The sequence below is a fragment of the Ammospiza caudacuta genome, chromosome 12, assembly GCF_027887145.1.
Source record: "Ammospiza caudacuta isolate bAmmCau1 chromosome 12, bAmmCau1.pri, whole genome shotgun sequence".
Taxonomy (NCBI): domain Eukaryota; kingdom Metazoa; phylum Chordata; class Aves; order Passeriformes; family Passerellidae; genus Ammospiza; species Ammospiza caudacuta.
The window spans coordinates 13,669,629-13,696,041 of record NC_080604.1 but is presented as its reverse complement, the minus strand read 5'-3'; the positions used below and the strand labels follow the sequence as shown (position 1 = coordinate 13,696,041).

Sequence of the window (26,413 nt, the reverse complement as noted above, 5' to 3'; positions counted from 1 at the left end):
GATTACAAAGAGCAGAGAATATAAGAGTAAAATTAAATTAAAAAAATAGTTGAGTGCATCTCTTTAAAATGATTTGTAGTGTGAGTTACTCACGGGGCAAAGCTACTGGAGAGTTCTGAAGGTCACTTTGCAGGATGCCAATCACATGTGCTGTTTAGACCTGGGTCAACACAGGAGGGACAGACAAGATGTATTTTGCATATAGGCTGCACACTCATTATCAAGCGAGGTTTTGGGCTGCAACTGGACCCTGCCTTTTTGAGACATCCCCTCCACCTCATTCTCTCCTGCAGTTCCCTCGAGCTCTAGACATGGTTTATTGCTGCTGTAAGTGGGTTTAATCTGCCTTCCCGTTCTGCTGAGTTCCAACGCCAAAGGAGAAGCAGGCAAACGTGTCTGCCATGCACAAGGTTACAGGGAACGTGACTGCGGCGTCAGAGCAGAGCTTCAGCCACGCAGCAAAGGAAACCGACAAGTAGGGACACAGCAATCGCTTCAGAGATTTGGGGGAAGCATGGCAGCAAGACTTGTGGAAGAATTGAGATGTTCCTTAAGGTAGGAAGAGGTATAAGCAAGAAGGGCTCTTTCCTAAGCATTGGCACTAACAAAACAGAAGAGGCTGAATCATCAGGATAAGGTGCATTCCCTGTAATGTTTGAGAGGAGCAGCTCCAGCAATAGGATGGGGAGAAAAGCCCCATATAGGGTGGAAGACAGTTGATATCCCACTTTAAGAGTGATTTAGGAGTCCAAGCACTAACTCCAAGTCAGTCAGTATTAAACTTGGGTAAGAACGTGGTATGGCTGGACAGCTGCACAGCCATTCAGTGTCCAGCAGCACTCAGTCCAGCAAGAGGATGAGAAACTACAGTACCAGCAATCCTCCACCCCCTGTACACTCAGGGGGCTCTTTTCTACCATTTCTGGATCTGCTCTTATCACAGCAATATTCCAGGCCTCATCCCTTCTATGTATGCCAAGGCAGACAGTAGCCCTGATGCAGCTGAGAACAAGACTGTCTTAATTTCTGCCCTAGCAGCAACAGTGCAGAAGAGGATTCTTATTTAGAAATCAGATTAAGTCTTTTTGTATTGTCCAAGGCAGAACAGTTCAGGAACTACTTCAGATCTTGTGACCCCTCTGAAATCTAGACCTCTAGGGGAGAGGCAGCCAACAGGTGAGAGCCCTATGAAGTTCTTAGACCATTCCCTTTATACACTGCTTTAGACAGGAGTGAAGAACCACTCCCTAGTCTGCTCTCCACTGCTTCAGCCATTACCACTTAAAGAGGAAATGCTTGACCTCTTGAAAGCAAATGAAAATCTAATGGTGCTGTGGACACATGTAAGAGGCTACAAGTTCCCTAAAGAAAGCAACACTGTTAAACGTCAAGAGCTTGGACAATACATGAGTCTCACGTCAGAATGTGAGGTGCTTTACAGCAGGCAATCTCTGCTTTCTATGGTTCCTTTCATACCAAAGTGACAAGATGGGCACAGTTCAAAATCAACAGAACAGGGTCTCTAGCTTGACTTCTCAGCTCTTTTATTTAGAGATGGATGCATTTTGAGCCTGTCTCGTACAAGGCATAGGGCACAGAGAGTTCCTGTCAATATATACACGCATACAAGAGCAGTACAAGCAGTTTGGCACTCTCAGAGCCAAGGGGGAATGCCCTTTAAGCAGCAGTCAAGCTGGTTATAGGAAAGTGTTAAAAAGCTATTTTACATGTTTGACTGGGAACATTTCCCAGAATGTGGATAGCAACCCTAAGCCTCAGCACTCTTCTGTGCTACTCTGTGCACGTCTTCCTACAAGCCCCTACAAGGGAGCAGATCATGTTCTTCACTATCAAAGAACATAGTATTTATATTCTAGAAATACTGTACCTTTTAAACTAGCTCCAGAGAGACAGACTAGAAGCCAGATCCAGGAAAATAATCCTTAAGTCACAGTATATCGATTGTCTCTAAAAATAGGGAATGAAGTGAACACAGTGGACATTCTAATGAGACAGTACAGAACAGTGCAGCAGTCCACTTCTGCATCAGCAGATCCTCTCCTATGTACATGTGGACCATTAGAAAGAAATGGAAACACTCCAGTCCATCAATCATCAGGAGATCTCCACAGCTCACCATGTGCCTAGTTTCCCTGTTCTTAACCAGTATCCTCCAAGGAGAACTCTTCCCCCTACAAAGACTTGAGATCATCTTGCAGTTAAGAGTAGTAAGGAAAGTGCACAATCCAGAATTTTAAGGTAACATGGAATTCTGTTTCCCCAGAAAGCTCAGCTGAAGTTCCTGTCAATGTGTAGTGTTAAGAGGTGACTCTCAAGGCTGCCCAGTAAAGCAACTTGTGCAGTGTGGATTTGGCAGATTATTTAATATCTGCTGTATTTTGATGGAGACAGCCAAAGCAGCAGGATTTCCAACTCTGCTCTGACAATAGGACAAACTGCCCAAAAGAAAGGGAAAGCCACTCTGTGCATACCTGTTGGGCACACCCTGTGCAGCAGGCACATGCAACTGCTTGGAATAGTGGAGCCTGCCCCAACCATGTCTTCAAAGACTTAAAACAGGGCCAAAGATGGACATGCCAGTCACTGTGATACGGTGAAAGGAACAGAGGTTTCTGACAGATGAAGCAGTACTGGTGATCCCAAGAGCCACCCTACAATGGGGCAACTGCTGGCTCCCAGCAGACAAACCGAGGTCCCAGTACTTGCTGCACCCACCCTAAGCACCATCTTCCCAGCTGACCCACTGGGATCTGGGCAGTGATCCCAGGCTGTTTTCCTCTGGCCTAGTTCTGAGGGCAGACACTGAGCTAAGAGCCTAAAACAACAACAGTGCATTGCTACTTCACCTCTCTGCACACACCTACTTGAGCACAGAGTCCTGCAGAGGGAACAAACTGCTCGTACTGACACTGACTCAAGCACACCTGCTCCCTCAGAAACACCAACATCAATATGAAGCATCAGGGGCTTGGGAAGTCTCTCTAAGCTGCACACCTCAACACTGCTCACAAGCACAAAGACAGGGAACATTGGCTACTCTCATCAATTTACACTCTTGCACAACCAACAGAGAGGGCAGACCTTCCTTCTCAATACAGATAGGTGCTGGACAACAGAGGCTTCAGGAAAGTTGCTTGCCTGTACACAAGTTTAAGTTCTTTTACTGTAATATATATCTAAATATTTATCTGTGTATTTTGGAACAGGGAAGGGACATGAGGTGGAGAAGCAGGGAAGACAAGTTCAAGAAGCAGAGTAACTTCTCTGCATCCAAGAAGCTGGTGGCACAAGTAACAAGCCTGGCAAGTGATCTCCCATTTCAAGCACAGTTGGCTACCTGCTGGCTTCAAAAGAGCAGACTATTTGTTAATGATATAAAATACAGCAACCATTTAAGATGCAGCAAGGCAAGGCTACAGGGCTGGGGATTATGATCATGAATGATGCCAAAAGCTACACAGCTGTGTTAAAAACTGTGAAAAGGCTGTTAAACAGCAGGAGTAAGCCATATGCTGCTCCTGGAAGGCCTTTTCCCTCCACTACCCCTCCATCATGCTGTTGTTGTGATGCATTTGAAAAGGTGGAAAGAGGGGGATTTGCCTAGGGGTAAAGCCACAGAACATTAGGACAGTCTGATGTGGTCTCACAGATCCCATGTTCCTAGCCTGGCACTGAGCTTCCATCAGCAAGCAGACATTCAGGTCCTTCAACAGAAGTGTATGCCCTTCTACCTTCACAAGTTGTAGGGGTGAAAGAAATCCAGCAGAGTTGAGCTGGAAAGCATGAACAGGGATTAAAACAACCAGTTTGCATACTGATCTTTGTATAATGACCCCCCACCCTCACAGCTCACTCTTCCCCAAATAAAGACACATTGTTCAATGGCATGTTGAAAAGACGTGCTCGTCATTCTTAATAAACAACTAGAGTAAGAATACATAAGAGAAACAGGGTGGTATCTTTATATGATACACAAGTGTATGTTACAAGAATTCCATCAGGCACAGAAGCCTCAAGCTTTAAGGCCTCAATGTTAGGCCAAAAAAGAAGAGTGTGGTAAAGTTTGTACTTTTAACATCTAAAAATGTCACTTAAAGGTCTGAATAGAAATTGTTGTTTTGTTTTTTTTGTATAAATCATAATTGCAGTTCACTCTCTCCTCTTTCTTCCAAGATAACAGCAAATTAACGTCCAAGCACAAGAAAAGAAGATGCCTGCCTCTCCTCCACTGGCTGAGCAGGTCCATCCATCATTCTGTGCCCTCTAGGCTGCACGTGCTCCAAGGAGACAGAGGCCCCAGCCAACCAGGCCAATCCTGTAGTTCATGTTTTCTACATCATAAAAAAAAAAACCCAGAGTCAACCAGCAGCTTTCCACAGCTCCCAGCTTGCAGGGGATATGCAGCCTCCAATGGTTCCAACAGTTTGGTGTGTTGGGTAGGATACACAATGGGTAGGTTTTCCTTTAGATTCTTTTAAAGAGAAGAAGCCTAAAAGGGCTTCATAACTACACCAATAAAAAACCAAAAACTTAGGCATCTCCTTTAGTGTAAAAGTCTGTACAATTTCTCTTTGCTTGTCCCTCCCCCATCACCCTGCCCCACCCCATCTGAGCCACGAAGGATGCCTTAGTGCATGGTGCTGGCATTAGCCACGGCAAGAGCTTCCTGAATCTCTCGTATCACCAGGATCCGGGTGAGCATCTGCTCCATCTGCTCTCTGCTGATCGGCTGGATGGAATACCAGATCGGGCTGTTGGGGGCCACCACTGGCTCCGGGGTCAAGTAAAAGGTGTCATTCCGGCCTTTCACACTCTGGGGGCTGTGTGAGGAAGATCAGAAACAACCAGACTAACAAAATGTGCTGGAACAGAGATAGCACCGCTGTCCTCACCCCAGGCTTCACAAATCCTGACAGTGAACAGCTGGCTGATGACACACATGATGAAGGTACAGAGATACATCTAGGGGCAACATTCATTCTGAAGTTTTAGGATGTGCCAAGGTTAAAAAGCCATGGTGAGGACTACAACAAAGTAGTTTTTATTTCACACTGGTAAGCATAACACACACATGGCTTTAGGGGTCCTGCAGAGTGAAGAAAGGATGGGGCATTTTCACTTTCAGGCTACCTGCAGATCCATCTGTGCAGATGAACCATTACATTAAATTTCAGAATCATCATAATTTAGAGATTAGACCTTTAAGGCACACTCCAATCTCCATTGCAAGTCCTTATTTTTGTTCAGAAGCTAGTCTGAATAGGACCCTAATCCTACCTTCAGTAATGGATGCTTCCAGACGACTTGCAACTCACAAGCAGAAGAACAAGTTCATGTAAACACAGCAAATGTTCAAGATTAAGAGCAGCCAGTTCACAAATCAGGATTTGTCTTTTAAATACCCCAAAAATTCTATTTACATGCCATCAGAGTTAATCCCACTCTCTCACATCAGCACCCCTCTCCATTTAAGTAAACTTATGGAATACAGAAATTGTGCCAGTGGTATCACAGCAAACTCGGCCAGGCACAGGGTGCAGCTCCCCAGGCACAGAAGACAAGCACCACACACACAATGAGAGCTCTCACCATTTGAAGAGGTAGAAGTCATACAGCTTTATGGGACACCTCAGGGGGTTCTCTGGATTCTCGGTCTGCTCTGCATACATGTCATCTGTAACTACAAACCAGCCCCCCAGAAGTCTGTCAGACACTCTGTGTAAGCACAGCACACCACAGAGCCTCAACACTACAGCACCTTGTCACCATACAAGAGCTAGCAAGAGACATATGGCTGTTCCAGGGCAGAGGCACCTGGCTATAAATGCTTAAAAGCATTATGCAGAGCTTGCTATGTCCTAAGGCCATAGGAGATCACAACCCATCCTTCTTTCCATTTCTCCTCAACCAGTGCACCAAATGAGGGAAATATCACTACTGAGACTGCAAAGCCTCAGTTGCATCCTGTGCTTTTAAGAGGATAGATTGTACTTACATAGGAATTCTTATGAGTTCACATGAATCAAGGTAAGAGAAGCCCTCCCAAAGAATTTTCTCCATCTCTTCATAAGCACTTACACCCAATAGTCTCTTTGCCCATTAAAAAAAAAAAAAACCAAAAAACAAAAAAACAAAAGTAACAAAAAAATTATCCTTAGTTGTTGATGAGTCCTACATGCCTCAGGCAAGGTATGTCCCCAGGGTTATGATTAGAAGGTACTACCCTCTCTTGGAGAGAATGCATGGAAAACACATACTGCCAGGATCCACTGCAGAGCCTTGGATTCCCTACCTGCAAACATCTCCAAGTTCATCCACTTCTTCAAGCCCAAGTAAGTAAAATATTACCAAAGAAACCTCCTAGACACTACCTTTCTGTCCTGTCTGGTGCATGCCTGGAGCCTTCATGTAGCGAATACTCGTGCTTTTATCCTTGGGATTAGAAGGGTTCTTCTTGGTCTGCCTCAGCACCTTGGAGAAGGCCAGCTTCATGTGCTGGTCTACTGTTTTCAACAGGAAGTATCTGAGCAGCAAGAACAGAACACAGGACATTCAGAGACAAGCAAGGGACACAGTCACAACAGCAAGGTAGTTATCTTTGGTCATCATGAGCAGGCTGCAAACCAATCACTGGGCTAAGGACTCTTCCAGCAGCAAAGCATACAAAAGCCCCAGGTTCAGTCTGCCCTCTGCTGGCTCGCTTCCTTGTTATAGTGCATCTTTGTCTGATGAAGCTACAAGTGGGCTTTGTGTGCAACCACCTGAAACTTGTGATTTTGCCCCATGCGGTGCAGCAGTTTCACACCAAACCTGTTAAGGTCTCTGAAGTTCTTTTATTCCCCAAGACTCCCTAAGACCTGAGTACTTACTTTGTATTAAAAAACATCAGTGTAGTGAGCAAGGTGGAAGGGGAGTGAGCTCCAAGCTGCTTACACTCCCACAGCATCTCTTCTGTTACATGACTGGAGAGGATGTAACCTGCAATAATCAGAGGTCAGCATCATACCAGGGGACAGACACAACATGAGCAAAGGCAGCATGTTACAGTCTGTAAGTACTGGAGAGCATACAAATCTTGACAGAAGGAGAAAGAGGAGATTCTCACTAATGCCAAGATTCAGTGCTCTGCAAGTAACTTTTTAAATAGCAGGTACAGTTAGGAAACACTTGTACGTATCCATCAACCTCTAGCTGTGGAGGGTATGCTTGTGCAACATGCCTATACATCCCAGCCCATAGAGGAAAGAATATGCACTTAAAAGCTTTTAATTGTTGGCTGGACTCCAATGCAGATGCTCTTAATCCAATAATATGTGAGAGCAGGCAGGTCAGTGTAACAAATCAGTTCTTGGCCCTGTGCACAGCTTCAGTGAGCACACAGTGCCAAGTGATGTATTTGGACACATGAGTAATCCTTTGATTCTCAGATATTTTTTCCCCTTTGTGTAGAAGAAAAATACTACACTCCAAATACACAGATAAACAGAAAGACAGCAGTATGAACTGTGAGGCTTGTGGAATGTCAAAGCACTGATCAAACAGCCAGACTGAAAACAAAAGGATTCCAAAACTCATGGTGCCACTTAGCCACCTAGCCTGCAACATCAACTACTTTACTGAACATAAGAATTAACTTCTTCACTCATGTCCAAACATATCAAAGGGAATGAGGCAATGAGAAACCAGGTTTCCATGCTCTGAAAATGCAATTTTTACCTAGTTCTCATACAGTTCTCTGTCAAAATTTGTCTCCTCTGGAACTGCCTCCCCCATCCCTGTTGCCATAATCTCCTAAACATAAGGTTGAGCTGCAACTGACTGCAGCACTGGAGGCTTTATTCACTCATTGTTTTTTCCTTTCACACTCAGTTGGTTCTGCAGACAGTATACATCTGGCTGCATGGCACTATGACAGTGCTGTATTATCTCCCAAAGAAACAATACATATTAGAGGCAGGATGTATTCATATGAGGAAACCTGATTCAAATCAAGGATCAGCTCCCTGCCAAGTAAGCCAATCTTATGACACTACAAAGTCCCCACAATGTGCCTTCTGATTGGTGACAAGTGACAGACAAATAATGCTCAATGACAGTCAGGGTTAGAGCCTGACAACTGCAGTAACCCCAGCATTCACTGCAAACATCACTTTTTTCTCCCTGACCAGCATTAGCTAGCCTAGGGATGTTACATACTTAAAAAAGGTTTCCATTCAGACTACATTCATGCTATAGGTTCAGTTTAAACATTCCAAGCTCTAGGAAGTTTTAAAGTTTTTAAACAATAACCCTTACCAAGAGGTGAAACACGGGGCTGTATGTCCTTAAGAACTTCATGCAGCCATTCAGTGAAGCGAATGTAGTAGAGATCAGAGAAGATGTCATCGACTCGGCCATTTTCAAAGAGATACTGTAAGAGATCACAACAGCCCAGTACAGTGGCAGCAAGTGTGTTCCTCAGAGCTGACCTCATCCTAAGGGCCCACATCCTCAGCTGAGCATTTTACAGCACAGCACTGAAGGCTAATATAGTTTACTAAAGAGTGAGTACTCTTGCACCAAGGCGAATACAGGGTAGGCAATCTCCATTACTATCATGGCAATGCCAGGACAGAAAAAGGAAAAACTATCTTACGAAGTAAAGCTGATTGGACTTCACCTTTTATTTCAGGTGTGCTCACTTCTAGTTATTTCACAAGACTAGTGGATGCTACTTTTTCAGGTTAACAACAAGGATGCTCAATTTCCCTGTTCAAGTGCAGCTCTGTTCCTGCAGCTCTTCCAGAAAGCTCATACTTCCCACAGCACATAAAGCTAAGTTCTTGCCTGTTAAAGCTTCAACTAAATTTAAGTCTTGACATTGACAACTTCTTTAAAGTTGTCATCATCCAACCCTTCTCCTCCCTATCAAAAAAAGCAAAATGGATTTATTACTTTCACTGTGATACTGAACTCCATTATTCACAAACTTAACTCATAGACTAAAGCATTGCTTGCAGTAAGGACAGAAAAATCATCTCATGTTTTCAAGGTTTTTAAGCAAAGAGATTTTTTTCTTATAAAATTGTTGGTAAGCTTAATAGAAGTCACAGTCTCTATTTTTATAACCAGGAGTCCCCCTACACATGCTGACAACAGGGACAGTTCTGCAGCACATGGAGCTGTCCCATCCTACCTTCTGAATACACAGGAAGATGTAGTAGAGCACATCTGGATCATAGGGTTCACCGTCACCATTCCGAGCTTCTCGTGTCATTAAGCACAGACCATAGTTCAGCTCTGCCACAGCTGAGGAGATGAGATCTTCCTGGAACCTCAGCAGCTGACGCCCTGGAAAAACAAAACAAAGCTATATTATTGAAGTGATAAAGCCATATTATTTCCTAAATTTCAGGAAGATTTACCACATCTCCATTCTATCTGGCAGGTCCAGCACTACCTCATTCTCCCAGTATACTAATGCAAGTTGAAATAAATCCAGATCTTAGGCTGTCAGAAATAATAAAAGATAAAACAGGCAAGAGTTTGATAGGAAGATCCTCTGCCCTACCAAATGTTTGACTATTGACTTCTTTCACCATGTCCCCAGTGAAATGCTGCCCTGCAGCAACAGCAAAACAGCAACTCCATGACTGTTCTACCAGCCTGGATGGACACTTTGTCCATCACCACAGCCATGCAGTGCCCTTTTCTATTGCTGTCAGCCTGGGGGCTCAAGGGGGCTCAGCACAGAGCTAATACATGTCCTGTGGCACTGGGAATACACAATAATTAGTACTGCAGAGTAAATTAAAATTTAAATTTAGGAACAATCACTGATTAAACAAAAGGATTTTCCAGAGCAGTACACACATAACATTTTAGTCACTCCTAATCCTACTTGAAAGGAAACAAAGGCCATATTGTCAACGGCACTTACTTCCAATAGGTGCTAGTCTATTTTGGGCTTCTTTTTCCAGCTCTGCATTCTTGGTCTGTGCCCAGCTTTTCCACACTTCAAGACCTTCTTCTGGCTTCAGAGAGTTTGGAAGTAGAAGTTCAGGTGAAGTCTGTGGCTGCGGCTGTGGTTCAACTTCAGCAACCTGAACGGTTTGAGCCTATGAAAGAAAACCCTCAGTTTATACACACACTTCAACATGCAACAGCTGGACAAAACCCAAGAATCCCACAAAACCTGTAGCCCCAGGATACCAACCTTCTGCAACACTCCCAACAAGAAATTAATCCAAGGAATGCAACTTTTGCTGTTTGACCTGAATTGCTGCTCACAAAAGAATATTCTACACTCCAAAAACTCTTCCAGTTTGAATGGACAGATGCATCTTTTCAGCTCACTTGTCACTCTGAATTGCCACTGAAATCCATCTCACTACAAGAGCAGCCCACAGAGACCACCAGCCCTGAACAGGAAGGTGCCACCAGCTTTACTCACCACTGCTGCTCCACACCTAGACTGCCCTAAGGAAGGTCCTGGGTACAATCACATGCCATACACCACTGCCATCCCTCCCTGTGCAGACTCTCTTCTTTAAGCAGTACATAACAGGCACACAGAATAAATGCATTCTGTTCTTAGTGTAGTGATAAATAAGATGAATTCATTTGTAAAAGGTATAAAGCAGTAAGACTAGAACACAGCATCAAAACATCGATTCAATTTCAATGCAATGTTCTCAAAATATCAAATATTATTAATGGGGACTAGCTATTATTGTGTGAAGAGTGACTGCATGACTTATTACAGACCTAAGGCATCTCCAGACCCTTTGGAAATTTACTCTGCAGTGGGACCTTAGGTCACCAAGAATTTTAATCTCAAACTGAAACTTATTTGTCAGGCAACCAACAGCACCAATCAAAAACCTGCAGCAAGCCCTTCAGCTGCACTCACTCTGCATTCATCACTACAGGTTTTCAATTCCATGCCACAGAATCTCATAACCACCTCAATTAACAGCTTTACAGACCTTAGTCAAACTCTCACTGGTACCATGAATGTTACAGAAATAGCAATTCTTGTATCAAAGCAGTTTTGCTTTTTCCTTAAGAGCTACTCCAAAAAGCAGCTTTTCCTTTGATACTGCTAAGTATCAATATTAGTGGAAGTTGCTCTCACAGTACTAGAGCCCATGGCATAGGAAAACAGCATCAAGACTTTAAATACCTGTAGCTTAGTATAAAAAACCAACAGCTTAAGAGGCAAAGTCTGCAAGAGCCTCAGACTGGAGCCTTCCAACTCCCTCTGGCTGGCTTTTTATTCTCTGCATCAGCTCTTATTAGCTTCTTGCTTCTCAGCCCCTGCAGCTGCAGCAGAGAGACTGCCTGAGAAGGCCCAGCTTTAATCAAGGCAGATGGTGACTAAGTTGTGAAGCAAAGCCTCTCTGTGCCTTCACGAGTCCAAGGGTGACCTGACACCTTGTCTTTGCAGGAGCCAGGACTGAGCCTCTGCCCTCCTCCAGTGCTGCCACATAAATCTCCAGAGAGCTGAAAGCTTTCCAGAGCCAACTCCTTCCATCAGCCCAATCCAAGGGACAGCCTTCTGCCCTAACCTCACAGACACCTCTGTCCAGTGTGAAGGCTGGACATTGGCTGACATGAATCTGCTGAACTGGCACGTGTTTCTTAACAAACCTGCATTTTTCACAAATAAACCAAAATTGCTGCAACTTGCCCAGATCCCCTAGAAGCACAATGCCACAGGACAGCACAGGGCAGGCAGGCAAATTCTTTCTCAGTTTCACAGTTTTGAGAGGGTCAACTCCCAAAACCATGATGTTCACCTCTAGTAGCTTTACTGTCCCCCCTAGAGAGAGAGTACCTTCCCCCTGGAATTGTGTATATGTTTAGGGTATTTTATTTTAAATATCTTATGTACTCTAAAGTACATTTGATCCTGGAAGTTTGCTCACAACAAGTCAGATTTCAATACTTTACCCAGGCACGGATCTGCTGTGGATTCCCACGTGCAACACAACACAAAGTAACTGATCATGACTAGTACACATTAGCACACCTTATTTGGCTGCAATTATCCCTACCTGTCCAGTGAACAGCTCAGGAAAATACTGCAGATCTCAGAATGCCTGCTATGAAGAGTCTGGCAATCAGTATGTATCTATTAATTTTTAACACTAAGATCAAGACTGTGCTTTCTTTTGGAATGTTTTGAATCCTATAACTATGAACCAACGTTATCACATGAAAGTCTTATACCCAAGTGCCCTGTGTCACATTCAGGCTTCTGGGACAGACGCATCTCTGCTTCCCAGACACCAGCTGTCTGCTGGCACACTCCCTCTCCAAAACATTTGTAAGTTGTTAATCACCAACTGAGACTAAGAGGCAGTTTTAACTTACTGAGCAAGTGACTTGTAGCTGCTGCTGCTGCCCCTGCTCTTGTGGTGTGGGCTGCTGCTGTTGCTGCTGTGGGTCCCATATGTGCACTGTCTGTGCTGTATTCTGGTATGTCCCTGCCACAGCCTGCACTGCCACTGGAATGTGGATGTTGCCATTCATAAACTGTGCTGGAAAGATCGAATTAGCAAGAGTCTGCACCACTTCCTCATGAGAGTTCTTCACTACTGAAGTACTTCCCACCATCTTATCCTTGTCATCTTCCAGCTTCACTGTAGCCAGAGTTGTGGGGGAGCCACTGACGTGGACGGCGTTGTAGGCCTCCTGAGGGATGGCAATGTGGGTTATGTTTTGCTGCTGAAGGTCACCACGTGGCTGAGCAGAGTAAACAGGGATGGTCCACGTCTCTCCAGTGGGGCTAGTAATGGTCCCAGTGGCACTGTACAGGTGGGCACTGTCCACCGTTAACAAGTCTGGCCTTAAAGAGACATAACTTTGCTGCTGGCCCTGAGGAATGGCCAGCACTGTGGCAACTGGCTGCCCTGAAATAGCATACGACACAGTAATGGGCATATCCACTTTACGCTTCTTCACCGGCTGAAGGACGCTCGCAGAGCTGATCCGCCTCTCTCCCTCGCGTGGGGAGCCTTGTTGAGAAGGTGGGGGTGACAGTGCCCCAACTGTCTGGATCTGGATCTGCTGGCCACCAGTAATGGCCTGTCCTGCCACAAGCTGGGCCTGGATCTGCTGGTGCTGTATGTGCTCCTCCTGTAGCTCTGCAGCCTGGATCTGCTGGGCAGTCTGCACATGCTGCACTTGGATCTGGGCTGCCTGCAGCTGCGATGGGCTGGGGCTCTGAAGAGACTGACTCTGTATTGTCTGGGATGCCTGCTGCTGTGCCTGGCCCTGGATCTGCACCTGCACCTGTATTGGCTGCTCTGAAGCCTGATGGACAGAGAGCTGTGGAGAGAGCTGCTGGGCGGAGACCTGCTGCGGGGACTGCTGGACCTGCACCTGAACCTGCAACGACACCAAGGCACCAGTTAGAGGTCAGCAAACACCAGTGATTCAGCAGAGATGGTCTGTCACTCAAGATCTAAGCTCCAGGCCTTTTTATGCTACCTTTTGACTCTATGTATTAATCCATTAGTAAAGATTTCAGGAAAATGAAGCCAAGTTATTCTAGAAGTGCCTGGTTGATAACAGTGATACAGTAGATGTGTTTGCTCAGCATTGCACACGACTCTCAGCACACAGAGAACAGGATGTGAGCTACATCTCCACCCTCAAAGCTCTATGGGCTCAAGCCAACAGATTCCATCCTTGGAATCCAAGAGTCTTCAAAACTATTTGCATTGCTAAGATGTTACTTTAGCACAGGTCTTGCAATACCAAGACTTAAAGGTCATTCACATTACACTCACAGGAGCTTGCCTCATTCTTACCATGCTCTAAAGATTGTTCTACTGCTGCCCACCCCAGTCCCAAGATGGCCACAGGATCACTTGCTGGTGACAGGCACTAAGAAATATGGGTAAGTCGAAACCAGCACTTGGCTCTTTCCTCATAAAGCACAGGATTATTACTCTGAAACCTATCATTAATAGTAACCCTACTCAAGTGGGTGCCAACACAGAATGTGGCAAGTTCAACGTCAATCTTTGTCATGCATTAATAGCCTATGCTGCAGCATGTTTTGTAAACTCTAGAAGAATTTCTTTGGCAATGATAATTAAAACCAACCTTTTTTCATTATTTACTTATTCCATTTAATACCAGTTATTGTCCAAACTACTCAGTTTTATTTTCTAGCTCACGCACTTAGACAATGCTGAATAACACTGACAAATCTGTTGACTTGATTCCCAACCAGTTCCTTTTATTTTAGAGGAAAAAAAAAAATCACACCCTCTCACATTAATGCTCATTTGTCCAAGGTCTGCCACAATACCTAGCAGCAGTCCAGCAGCACACTGAAAGCCAGCAGTCAAAGGTAGCCCCTAGCACAAATTTCAGGTCCCAACAGCTTCACATCCCTTGTCCAGACACTTCTCCACTTTTCCTCACATTTACAGAGGCAACTTGTTACATCTGCCTTGTCCTAGAAGCGATATCCCAGGTACTCATGACCATCTGTTTCTCTAGGCTTCATTAACACTTCATCTTCAGGGAGGCAGTTAATTACTCAGCACCTGTTTCTGAAGCCAACACGGACTTCTTTAGTTGCAAGACTAAATGTCTTCCTACTCACAGTTCTCTCACCTTTTTCTACCTCACTTCCTGGATCCAGGCAGACTAAAGCAGCATTTGCACAGAGACAGCACACTAGTCTGACAATACCAAAAGGAACTACAATGCAGGCCTGCTGTGCACAAAATCTCACTTCCCAGCATCACTGCTAAGAAGTCCTGAAAAATGTTAAGGACTCATTTACAGCCAATTAAGAGTTGCTAAGGAAAAAACTGGGGTAGCAAAATGCCCCACTGGCAGGCCAGATTTATAAGTCACCTCCTGTTAAGAATTAATTGATTTCCAGGAAGAATAGGGTATAGTTCCTTCTGGGAACTCTGGGCAGGATACTGTCATCCAGATGACGTGGTGACTCTGTAATAATTTCCTGCAAGGTAACAAGAAGCATGTGACCTTATGTCAGCATGACAGCTTAAAAAGCTCCATCAATGAGGGATTTGATCAGGCAGTCAATTGAAAAAACTGAACTCACCTATGGGATGTTTCCTCAGTTCTATTTGGTATTGTTCTGCCCTGCAGCATGAGTATTGCCTTGGGCAAACAGGCCCAAACACGGATACCAGGGAAGGGCTCAGTTTAAGAAAGCCAGTTGTAATCACACCCCTAAGGCAAGAATTCTCCAAAACACTTCACTTTAAAAATCACTAATATGGTCTTTACTATTAATTTAAATCCTTGTTCAGAAGATTACCTGCAAGGCAAAAGCCAAAGATTGAACAAATGACATGTTTTATTGCACTGATATTTTTGGTCTCACACAAGAAACATTTGCTTTATCTGCTATGATTACAGGCTTTACCCTGGTCTGAGACCAGAGGCTGCTTATATTGACCTCATTGTCTAACTTGCTATCTGAGGAAAAAAGGACAAAGAATTACACTCAGCAGCAGCAGACTTTATAAAAGACTCTGTACAAAGGGGAATGTTTTAAATTTACAGGCCAAGACCAACAGGGGACTTTAAATCTTCATTTTATGCTGGAGATTAAAGCAAAAACATGTTATGCTGGGAATTCCTGGGTTACTGCTGCAAGAAAGGAACATGCCAAGTTACCAGTACTGAAATACTATTTATTGCCAAAAGTCTGGATCCAACAGCATGAAGGAATCACCTCCCAGCAGGCTGCCATGACACAGAGAAATGCCTTTTCACCATGAAGTAGCTGGAAGCTGGACCAAGTACCAGCTGCCTAAAAAACCAAAAGTGTCAGAAATCAACTCTGTATTGTAACAGGAGAGCAGAACTAAATTCCCTTAAAGGAAATCTTCTGTCACATCAAACCCAAAAACATACTCTGTCCTGAACTGAGCAAATGCAAAGAGTAAATAAGTAACCCTAGGACCATGAGAATATCTGAAGCCTGGTTGCTAAAACTTTTTTTCCTCAGGTTGATAGAGAAACTTGCAAGTAGGAGTCATAACATGTCTGCTCTGTGTGGATTCTCTGCCCAAAAAGGAATCAGGCTCAGTTGTTTCAGATCAGCAGTTCTCAAACAACTGAGATTTTCTTTGCTTGTTAATTCTTTCATCTGCAGACTGACTGGATTATCTAATATTTCCTAAAACCTAACTCTAAACCATTATATGTAGCTTTTCCTACAGCACCTGACAGGCTCTTAAATGCATCTTTTCACAAGGAGACCTTGGTTTCTGAAGCTGTATTTAAACCTGCAAGCAGTAATACAGACCAAGAGCAGATCTCCAGAGCAAGACTGGAGATGTACCAACATGTCCACACTATGCCTTCCAGAAGACTATTTCAAATTTAGTTCTAGTTTGACATCACCAAAACACAAGACTGCATCTCACAGCTTAGATTCATCTGGAGGGAACACCAAATGACAGGCTCCAAACCTACAAGAGGTAAGAAGCCTTCAGCAGGTGGCCAACTTGCTGCAGGAATTATGCTCCAAATGCCCCCAGAAGTAATGTGGGTAGATCTCAAACTTCCCACACAAAGTCAAACATTTGGGAAAAAAGTTAATGAGAGCATGAGAAGAGTAATCTCAGTATTTTATGCCAAATTTAAGGACAGAAGACTTAAAATACACTTTCCTCAACAACAGCCCTAAGCTAAAGCAAGTGCAGCACTAAACAGTGCTAAGCTAAAGCAAGTCCAGCACTAAAAACTAACCCTGTAATAAAGAGTTCCCTCTAAAGCCACACCAGAAAGTGTACAAGCAAGTACAAAACAGACATGCAAAGTGTAAGTGAAGAGTAAGTGAAAAGACTGATCAGTGAAGTAGCAGGAAGTATCAGAACTTGTTATTTAACCACTTTACAGGAAGTCCTTTCTATCCAAGTAAACAAGGGCTACAGGAAGGGTGCGAGTCAGCTTTTCACAACAACTGCCACACTGACTCTCACTCCAGGCCTTTCCTCTGCTCATTCATCAACATCAGAGAGAGAATTCCATCAGCTAAATTGGGCCCTGGGTGTGTTTAAACAGTTACAATATCAAGATTATGCTGTCAAGCTGTACACTGAGGAGGGATTTAGGTCTAAGACAGTTAAAACACAAGAACCAAGGAAAACCAGCTTACCTCTCCAACAGAAAAGTACTTCCATGTACAAACAGATGCCACCTCTAAAACACCACTCCTGCTCAGCCCTAGCAAATGCTAATTAGTACCTGCTGCTACACTAAAATCATACTGGCATGTTTTTCAAACATAACCAAATAGGAACTCTACCTTCAAGCTAAACTTCAGAACTTGTACAGAGGCAAGAGGAAGGCACAGCCATCAGAAGCAAAGATGCATTCTGTGCAGAGCCAGAGATGAGACTTTTTTCTAAGCTATTTAAGGGCATCTTTCCCTGCCTTGTGTCATTAATAATGTCCAGCCTCCTATGAAAGTCTGAAGTCTCAGAATAGAGTGAACAGTAAACACATAAGGAATTGAGCAATTAGAAAGGCCCAAGTATTAACTGAAAGATATTTTACACAGGCATTCAACCATTCCCCACACAGTTCTGTGATCTTGCTCACATGTAGCAACCTCCTCTCAAGCCCTGCCCAAGAAAATCTTGCCACCTAGACATCAGAGTGTTCATAAAAAGTTAAAACTGAGGATTTTCTCCACACACACCATAAGCAAAGATGCTTTCTGTCCTCTGATATTCCTTCAGTGAAAGCTTCTTGGGTAAGAGGCACAAAAGGTTCACTGACCTCTACAAAAGTACCATATTTGGGAAGCAAGCAGCACTAAACACCTCAGTGGCATCATCAGTTCCAAGGCCTCCATGCACAGCACCAACAAGCAACAATCTCACCAAAAGCAGAGCTGATAAAACACTTCCTTGACTGGAGCAAAACACGGACCCTCCCTGCCACTCCCTGATCTACAACAAGGTATGACAACTCGACGTACTCAACTCCTTCTCAAGGTCACTTATGGCACCCCTGTGATACTGGGTGTGGAAGGAGCTCCAGGACACTTAAACTGTAGCAATGACCAGTGTACATAACCCAACAGTTGCATCCACTCATCCTCTAAAATAAACATTTGCTAAGACTTTTCTGAGCCTTTCAGGCAAGAATACCTTAAGGCGACAACTTCTCCAAAGAGCAAATTTATTGTTCTAAAATAAATAAAAGCAGCAAGCAGTGACACTCTGTCTTTAGTTGTTCACAGCAAGTAAAACCCAGGATGAAACCTGAGCACTATCTCCATGATTGCAAGATCACCAGCAGCACCTTCAACTGTGAGGTCACCTGACTGGTCATAGTGTTAGTCACCCTCAGCAGCACCGTCACACTGCCAGACATAAGCACAGTCACCCACAGGGTCTTCCACTGACTTGCAATTGGATTAGCAAGAACTAAACAGATTACCAATCCAAGTGCCAGGATGACAAGTTTAATCAAAAGTATCAGGATGACAAGTTTAATCAAAAGCCAAGAGGCTTCAGCAGATGACCAAAATTCATCATAACAAAACACAAGCAGTACTTCAGCACAGGGAGCCAGCTGGAGCAGGTGCACTGCCATGGTGGAACACTGTCACTCCCCAGCCACAACAAAATCCAGCTTTACCCAGAAGATGAGCTCTGCCACTGCTGCCACAGTGAACACTAAGTCATGAGTTTAACATAAATTATGTCTCAATAAGAAATCCTGAAAAACAGAAAAAAACTCTTGCAAAGGGGTAAAGACATTCTTCTCCACCCTATTCTTGCAGAAATACTAAGATAATTCTGAGCTAGCTGCTCAAATACACCTGAGTTCTGCTGCACTGCTGACACACAAAAGCTGCAGCCACATCTAGTACCAAATGTGACACCTAAAGTGAGCAGCAGGGCAGGCAATACAAATAGTAATGATGATCTGTACAGATGGGAAAGCAGATATCTAAAAGCAAAGGCACATCAAAAAAAGGAGAAGAGAGTAGACAGCATTTTTCAGGAAAATTCTGAAATCCTAATTTTCATGAGAAGCTTTTCATATTCAGGGTGCAGGCCACTCAGTTCCAAAATCAGAAACCGGTCTCTGGCAGCAACTCTATGCTTATTTACAAGGTCAGGTTATTTTTCTCTGGAGCACAAGATATATGACCTCCCTCCCTATCTCTGTTACTAGAAGACTTGCAAGGGTCAAGCCTGAACATTGGGTAGTTCTGAAATGAGGCAGCAAGAGTGAGAGGGGAAAAAAAATTCCTTTTGACTTTTACGATTTGTCTGGGGCTTTCCACATCTTCAAGGCTGAGGCACTCAAAAGCCAACCCTCCTAGCTCTTCTGCTGAAAAAAAAAAACCAAAAAAAACACTTTTTCCAGAAAACATACTAGCTGGTAAAACCAAACACACTCTTGATCAGTTTTAATAGCCTCATGCAGAGATCCAAGTCATGCCTGAAAGAGCTCAGGTTTTTGTTCTTTCAACACAAGTCACTGTAGGGCAACAGGTTACAGAAGTCCCAGTTAAGCATTCATTTATTCAATAGAGAGTAATTGGAGACGAGTTACCAGTGAGGGAGTTTTGTCTTTGCTGTAGGATAAAAACACACAAGTGAGCTGTTGACACAAGTCTACTGCACTGCAGCAAGTACACAGCACCTGAACTCCAGTTATTTGTGACTCCATACCCACACTTGTTGTAAAAAAAAAAAAAAAGAAAGAGCTTGCAGCTTTTCATTCTGCTACAGAAACAAGAAAGATTCATATCTCAAGTGTAGTGTATCAGAATTACAGCTATAGCCAGGGTTCAGCTGTTTAGAAACATATCATAGAAAAACTTTAGTAAATGCCCTGCCACCTATGAACTTATGAACTCTTCAAATTACAAAATGTATCTGAAGACAAAAGCAATTCCCTAAGTTATAAAATTGGGTTTTTTCCTCTAGTGGATAGTGGATTTGCTTACTTAATACTTAATAAAATACCTAATGTAATACCTACTTAAAAAAACCCAAAACAAAAAAGACAACTCTTTCCACTGTGCAAACCTATAATCTACCTTGATGCATATGCATCCTTTAGAATTTCTTTCCAGTATCTTCCCAATTCATATCCTAAAGCTGACTCTCTTGCATTTCCTCCTCACTTAAGAGTCAGTTCAAGAACAACTTTTAGAATGTTCAAGTAAAACTATTTAAAGACTATTGATTTTATTAAGAAAAATAAATCCTTAAGGCAAGCTCCATCCCACAGCCAGCCTGAACAATCAGACAGCCAGAGGGGGCTGGTATTTATAGCAGCTTCAGAGCACAAGGCTCCTGGAGCTGTGTATATGCCAGAACTGTGACTGTTTCTCCAATAGGTGACACCACTCCATTGCTATGTAAGCGGCTCCTCCTACAGCAGGGCTCCAGGGAGGCACAGGCAAGAGAGAAATTTACTACCAAATTCCTTAAAGGAAAGGGAAATATTGCTGTTCTTTTTGAAGTGAATTAGCCCTGCCCCTTAAGTACTTGTCTGAGGCTTAAGGTTACACAGCACCTCTGGACACTACTCCATCAGTTGGCAAGTCACATATACATTCAGAGATTATTTCAGATGCTTACCTGCACTTGCTGGGGTTGCTGCACCTGTATCTGCTGCTCTGGCTGAGTTTGTTGCTGGATACTGGTTGTCACAGGACAAGCAAGTTCAAGCAAAGACCCAGCCACCTCTGTGCTGTCCGTGTAAATGCAGTTGCCACCCTGCTGATACACCATTGTGGTGGTGGCTGTCTGTTGGAACTCCTGGAGAGCTTCTGGCCCCTTGGAAGCAAGGGAGTCTAGAAACTCCTTCATCCTGTGCTGGGGGATCGTTCGTGCCTTCACACGGATGTATTCTTCAAAGGAAATGGTGTTCTCCAGAGAATTATTCATATTGCAAGGTCCTCAGGGTTCCTGAAGGAAAGAGAAAGTAAAAGTCTTAAACTACAGCACTTCCTTGATGCAAGGATATTCTCAACTCCAGTAACTAATCTCTCATACCAAGTACTGTATGAAAACTGGCAAACATGCACAGCCAGATGCCCAGGACAGATGCTTTAGTTTTAAGAGGCATTTTGTGCTACTACACATTTCTCAGATTAACCCTTGGCAGCTCAGGGGAGTCTGAATGATACCCAGGTGTGACTCCTCCTCCTCCCAGAGATCACTGCCATGTAAACTCCCCCAGCTCTGTACTTCACCCAGACCCAGACAGATCCAGTGGTACATTCCATTTGTTTGCAGCATGCACTGTTAGTGAGAGAGGCTCAGGATCAATATGTGCAGCCCAGCTCTGCAGCCACAGAGGTGGCAAACTGAGCAGTGTGCTCTGTCAGGCCGTGCATTCTATTCTAGGCAGCTGATGGGAAGCACAACAGAGAGCAACAGATGCAGCACTCAGCTCACTGCTGTTAGGACTAGGACAGCCTCATCGATTGGAACACAGCAAGCAAAAGGAGAGCGCTGCAATCGAGATATTTCCTCAAACTGGGAACTACACACATGGAGAAACAGAGCTCTGGAAATGACAAAGGCAACTGCAGCATCAGTTCTTGATGTCCTTTTAATATAGGAAGAGGTTAACAAGAAACATGCCATGTGTGAAGACAAAAGAAAGACAGAAAAAGAAGTTAAGATGATCAGGGCGGAAGTGAAAGCAAAGAAGAAAACCACCAGGACCAAAGATAACTCCACCTGAGAACAGACAGCTCTAGGGGATACTCTGACAGCATTCTTCTCTTATTGACTTCTCTTGTTTAAACCCACAAATTGTTTTTGCAGTGAGTATGCTGGTTATTTCTAAGGCAGTAATTAGCCTCGATAGAGCATAAATGCATTTGAGCTATAACATCACCAGATACTGAGACAGTTGTGAAAAGATGTGAAACACCACAAGATCAGGACTAGCAGAGGTGATTCAGCACTACTAGATCAAGCTGCATAAAGGAGGAAAAACAGACAGACATCACTATATACATTATAACTGTAGGTCTAAAGAGAACAGGTACAAAACCAGAGCTTTAGGTATCCTTTTACCATGATTTAACAAAGTAGAACTGAGACAGGGCTATGGCTGAACTTAAGGCTGCAAAAGCCTGTGTGAAAACTGGAGTTAACTCTAGGCCTTCACTGGCACTCAAGTACACTGGAAGTCCAGTGCCAGTTTTCACCAAAACCTGACAGAGCTGAAGCAAACACTAACCCCTCTTCACTGTTATGTGGCAGCAGTACAAACACACAGCTTTTGTTTACATGGAGGTTCATGGCTAGTGCATTGGACCAGGCTCACAAGAGAAAAAGAAATATCAAAGGTAACAGGAACACATGAGGTAACTTGTGCTCTATCTATGGTTTCTGAAGTGTTTAAGACATATTTGTTGCTGTATGATATTTCTGTAGAAGATATTCTTAAAATATATAACATGTTTAGGAAAAAACACCAAATAATGGTTTTCACATAGCAAATCCAACAGCTCTGCAAATATCAGCATACAGAAGCTCCTGCAGAGCCCACATCTGGACAGAACAATCATTCTTTCTGAGACACCAATCTGACATTTTCAAGCCAGCTCTGGGTGACAGAGCCAGTAAGATTACTCACTTTTTCAGGAGCTATCCTAGAGTACTCTGTACCTCTACAGTACATATTGCTAACCCCTTCCCAGGTAACCATATGGCCAGGGTGAAACCAGGGGAGAACAACAATATTAATAAATCCACAGGGACACAGGACTCAGACAGGACCTACAGCAGGCACACTGAAATGTGTTTTGCATCTAACTGCATGATGCTGCATTATATACTGAGGCTGGAAAACAGATTTTGAGCAATTAGCTTGTCCCAGTCTTCTACTTGGAGCTTTCAAGTATTTGCCTTCAGTACCACAGTGAGGCTTTCAGAAGAGAATCATCATTCTCCATGTCCACCCTGAGGTGCACTAGCAGATACAGCTTTGAGAGGGAAGAATAAGCCTCAAGGATGCCATGCTGGGATCCCAGACATGAATGCCACAGATGCTCTTTGACAGCAGGATCCCAGACATAAGTGCCACAGATGCTCTTTGACAGCCAGCTGCTGCTAAACTGGATGGGGTCACCTCTCCCAGGTGCTCCCTTCCTGCTCCTGCATTGGATTTTAGTGTGTTATAACAACTCGGGGAATAGCTATCCACCTTCTGTTAATCTCCTCAAAGGAGGAAGTCAGGAGGTCAGCAGGACCACTGTTCCCAATGGGAGCTGTTAGCCCTCACTTCTACTTTTGAAACTCCAACCCTTCTTTCACAAGCTACATCGTTCTCCTGTGTAAGAGACCAGAAGCCACAAGACACCCAGAAGCATAAGCAGCAGAGATCCACCACCAAACAATCACCAACCTCTTCTGAGCACCAAGCAAGCACTGATTTCTTAAATACAAATCTTAAAGCAAGCACTGATTTTTTAAATACAAATCCTTGACCCTGCTCAGCTGGTCCATTTCAATTAGTTCTTGTTAGCATCAAATCAAGAGCCTACTAGGCCAGTCTTCCCCTACTAGTAAATATTCCTCTCTCACAAGCTGTCAGAAGAAATCTCTTTCCTTTCTTCTACCATGGAAAAAAAAACATTTACATTTTCTTGAAGTGACTATACTAAGAGCCACTAAGCTGAGCAGAATTCCAAGTGCCAGGCACGGACCAGAGCCCCACCATGCCATGAGGATCTGCTCCTGCCCCAGAAGAGCAGCAAGATCTTCCTTGGGTTTTCCCTACAGGTGCAGTTACAGACCCTGGAGGTAAAAGTGTCTCCCAGAGTCATTTGTATCAGTTTTAAGGCTGCTTGAGATTATTTAACTAGAAGCACTGAACCACCCAAAGCTGTACTTCCCAACACCCCGTGCAGCAGTGGAGGTACCAAGTCCATAGAAAAATTCAGAAATGTAATGCTGCACCCACAGAAATTTTACTTATTAAAACTAAACCAACCTGCACTTATGGCAGAAAACCTCTGTAAGGCTCTAGGGTGCATTCAACAGGCTTTTGTAGGGCAACACATACAGCTTGCTGCTGCAGTCACGACTTTTAGTTATTAAAACACAATAATTTGTGCATTCCATTTATCCCACAGACACACACTGGAAACAGCAAACCTCCACCCTCACTGGATTTCAGCAGCATGTTTTTAATATTGCATTTTAAAATTTAAAAAAAGAGCATCCAGGCAGTAAGTTTCTCCGATACAGGAAGATAACGCCTTGCTGTGCAGCATAACTGCATTTTTTCAATAAGTAAGTTCAAGAAATTCTTTGAAGATTATGAGCACATACGGTTAGTTGATAAAACTTAGACTGAGGTTACTGAAAACACACACACAACTTGCAGCATGTGGACAATCTGGACTCACCAGTCACCATGTTGCATGTATTTCTGCTGCTCTTGTCCTGAGTTCTTAGACTTGTAACGTTCTGGAGAAGACAGAACAAAGAAGCCCTTTCCATCCCCAGTTCCTCTTTCTTTATTAAGTCATTTTATTTTTAATATGTATTCCATTAAGAAAAAAAAGTATCAGGAAACAAAGATATGATCATCCACGCAGCTAGCAGCTCCTACTGAGGAATTGCGAGATGCCCAATTTGTAACCATCGTATCCCTCAGCCTGGTGGGACTGAGAGCGACTGTGCGAGCACATCTGTCACAGAGCGCCGTGCGGCGACAGGCGCGGCACGGCGGTAACACCGGAGTTACTGGCACACAGAACTTAGAACAAGGCAGCAGCAGCAGTGACCGCATCCAGAGGCAATCCCCCCACCCTCCCCCCGCAGGTGTTCCCGGTGATCCCCGAGAGACGGCCGGGAACGCTACGGACCGCTCGGCCACCCAGCCGAGACGAGGCGAAGCTCCGTATTTAGGCTCTGAGACACCGGCTGCGGCTCAGCCTCGGTCGTGCCCGAGCGGGGACGCGGAGCCCGTGGGGCTTCCCCCGCCCGCGGGGAACCGGCACTGCCCCAGCCGCTCCCGCCGCCTTTGTCTGTCGGCGGGGCGGCCGGGCCGGGCCCGCAGGCGGCGCCGTGACACCGCCTCCCCCGCCCCCCCGGCAGGAGCCATGTCGGGGGCTCCGCGAGGACGGGGCCGCCGAGGGCCGCGCACAGGCCGCGCCCTCCGGTGCCTCGCCGCCCGGGCGGGGGCGGTGACGGGGACGCGCCCGGTGCACGGGGGGGAAGAGCGGGGGGCGCGCCCGCGCGGGCCGGGAAAGGGCGCGCGCGCGCGCGCGCGCGGCAGGCGGGGCCGCCCCCTCCCCCTCCCCGCCGGGCCCGCGCCGCCCCCGGAACCGCCGCCTCCTCCTCCCGCGCCCGAAGGGGGGCCCCACCCAGCCCCGCCGCCGCCGCGCACTACCCCGGCCCGCCGGCCCGGCTGCGCCGCGGCGTGACCCGGCCCCGCCTCACCCCGGCCCTGTCGCCGCCGCCGCCTCGGCCCCGAGTCTTTTCCCCTCACAGCTCCCTGGGCGCCATCTTACATTCAACCCCCTGCAGCCAATCACCGCGCTGCCCCAGCCTCGCGAGAGCGCGGCTCCCAAGCCCCGCGAGAGCTCAGCCCCCAGGCCCGCCCCGCGCCTTAAAGGGGCCTGGCCACGGCGGGGCGCGAGGAGGGTGCGGCCGCTGGGGGGCGCCCTGCGTGGCGGGGCGTGAGGCCGCGGGGACACCGGAACGCGGCGGGGACACGGAGGGACAGGGACGGGGACGGGGACAGGGACGGAGCCCGCGCAGTCGGGATACCACCAGCACCGCGTGGCCGTGGAGCGACGCCGGCCGAGAGGCTCCTCGCGGCCGCCCCTCTCCTTCGCGGCATGCGGGTGCCACCCGGCCCCCATCCCCACGCAGCTCCTGGGGCGAGGCTTCGAGTCGCGCCCGTGTGGGGCCGGACCCGGCGCACGGGCTCCTCGGGAAGGGCGCCGAGGCCTGCGAGGCCTGTAGCGGAGGAGCTGCGCCCTGCCCCGGGCGGCAGCGCGGAGCGAAGCGTCCCCATGGAGGCGGAGAACGCCCCGCGGGACCGCGCCGGGTCTGCTTTAACGGGCCCATGTGCTCGGCGCGGCCTCGCCAGCCCCGGCCCCGCTTAAGGTGGCCCGTGGGGCTGGGCAGGGTCTCCTTGCACTTGCTTCACCTGCGGGGGCACAGACGCGGGGCTCAGGGCACGGGGTGCATGCCCGTTCCGCGGGGACACCGCTCTGACCCCAGCCCGGGGCCGAGCAGGGCGCGCCCCGCTCGAGTCCACCTTAAGGGGGGAGGGCGCTCCGGCGGTGTTTGTACACAGCGTGCACACCCGCCTGCAGCCCCTGTGCCCTGCGGCACAGCCCCTGCACCCGCCCATCCTGCCTGAACCCCCGGAGACCGCTCTCCCTTCC

At 45.9% G+C, this 26,413-nt stretch overlaps 1 protein-coding gene across 4 annotated transcripts; it reads right to left on the bottom strand.

Annotated features, from left to right (window-relative positions):
- Positions 1 to 25,535, bottom strand: QRICH1 (glutamine rich 1). Of its 4 annotated transcripts, none has more exons than XM_058812904.1 (11): positions 25,458 to 25,529; positions 24,419 to 24,479; positions 20,625 to 20,954; positions 12,379 to 13,395; positions 9,941 to 10,118; positions 9,197 to 9,351; positions 8,317 to 8,431; positions 6,891 to 6,999; positions 6,393 to 6,544; positions 5,611 to 5,701; positions 1 to 4,841 (listed from the first exon to the last, which is right to left on the bottom strand). In XM_058812904.1, the coding sequence occupies exons 3-11, from the start codon at positions 20,931 to 20,933 to the stop codon at positions 4,649 to 4,651; spliced, it is 2,319 nt and encodes a 772-aa protein (XP_058668887.1). In that variant the 5' UTR covers positions 20,934 to 20,954; positions 24,419 to 24,479; positions 25,458 to 25,529; the 3' UTR covers positions 1 to 4,648. The 4 variants fall into 4 exon arrangements, with proteins under 4 accessions (XP_058668887.1, XP_058668889.1, XP_058668888.1 ...); XM_058812906.1 differs by lacking the exon at positions 25,458 to 25,529 and adding an exon at positions 24,881 to 25,020; XM_058812905.1 differs by lacking the exon at positions 24,419 to 24,479 and having other exon boundaries at positions 25,458 to 25,535.
- Positions 25,536 to 26,413: the final 878 nt, after the last annotated feature.

Bases quoted from the DNA above. Each gene is read 5' to 3' on its own strand.
- QRICH1 (XM_058812905.1), bottom strand. From the start codon at position 20,933: ATGAATAATTCTCTGGAGAACACCATTTCCTTTGAAGAATACATCCGT. The intron at 7,000-8,316 runs GTAAGGGTTATT...TGATTATTGCAG, and splicing joins GCCCCGTGTTTCACCTCTTG to GTTACATCCTCTCCAGTCAT. The intron at 6,545-6,890 runs GTAAGTACTCAG...CTTGCTGCTCAG, and splicing joins CTGATGTTTTTTAATACAAA to ATACTTCCTGTTGAAAACAG.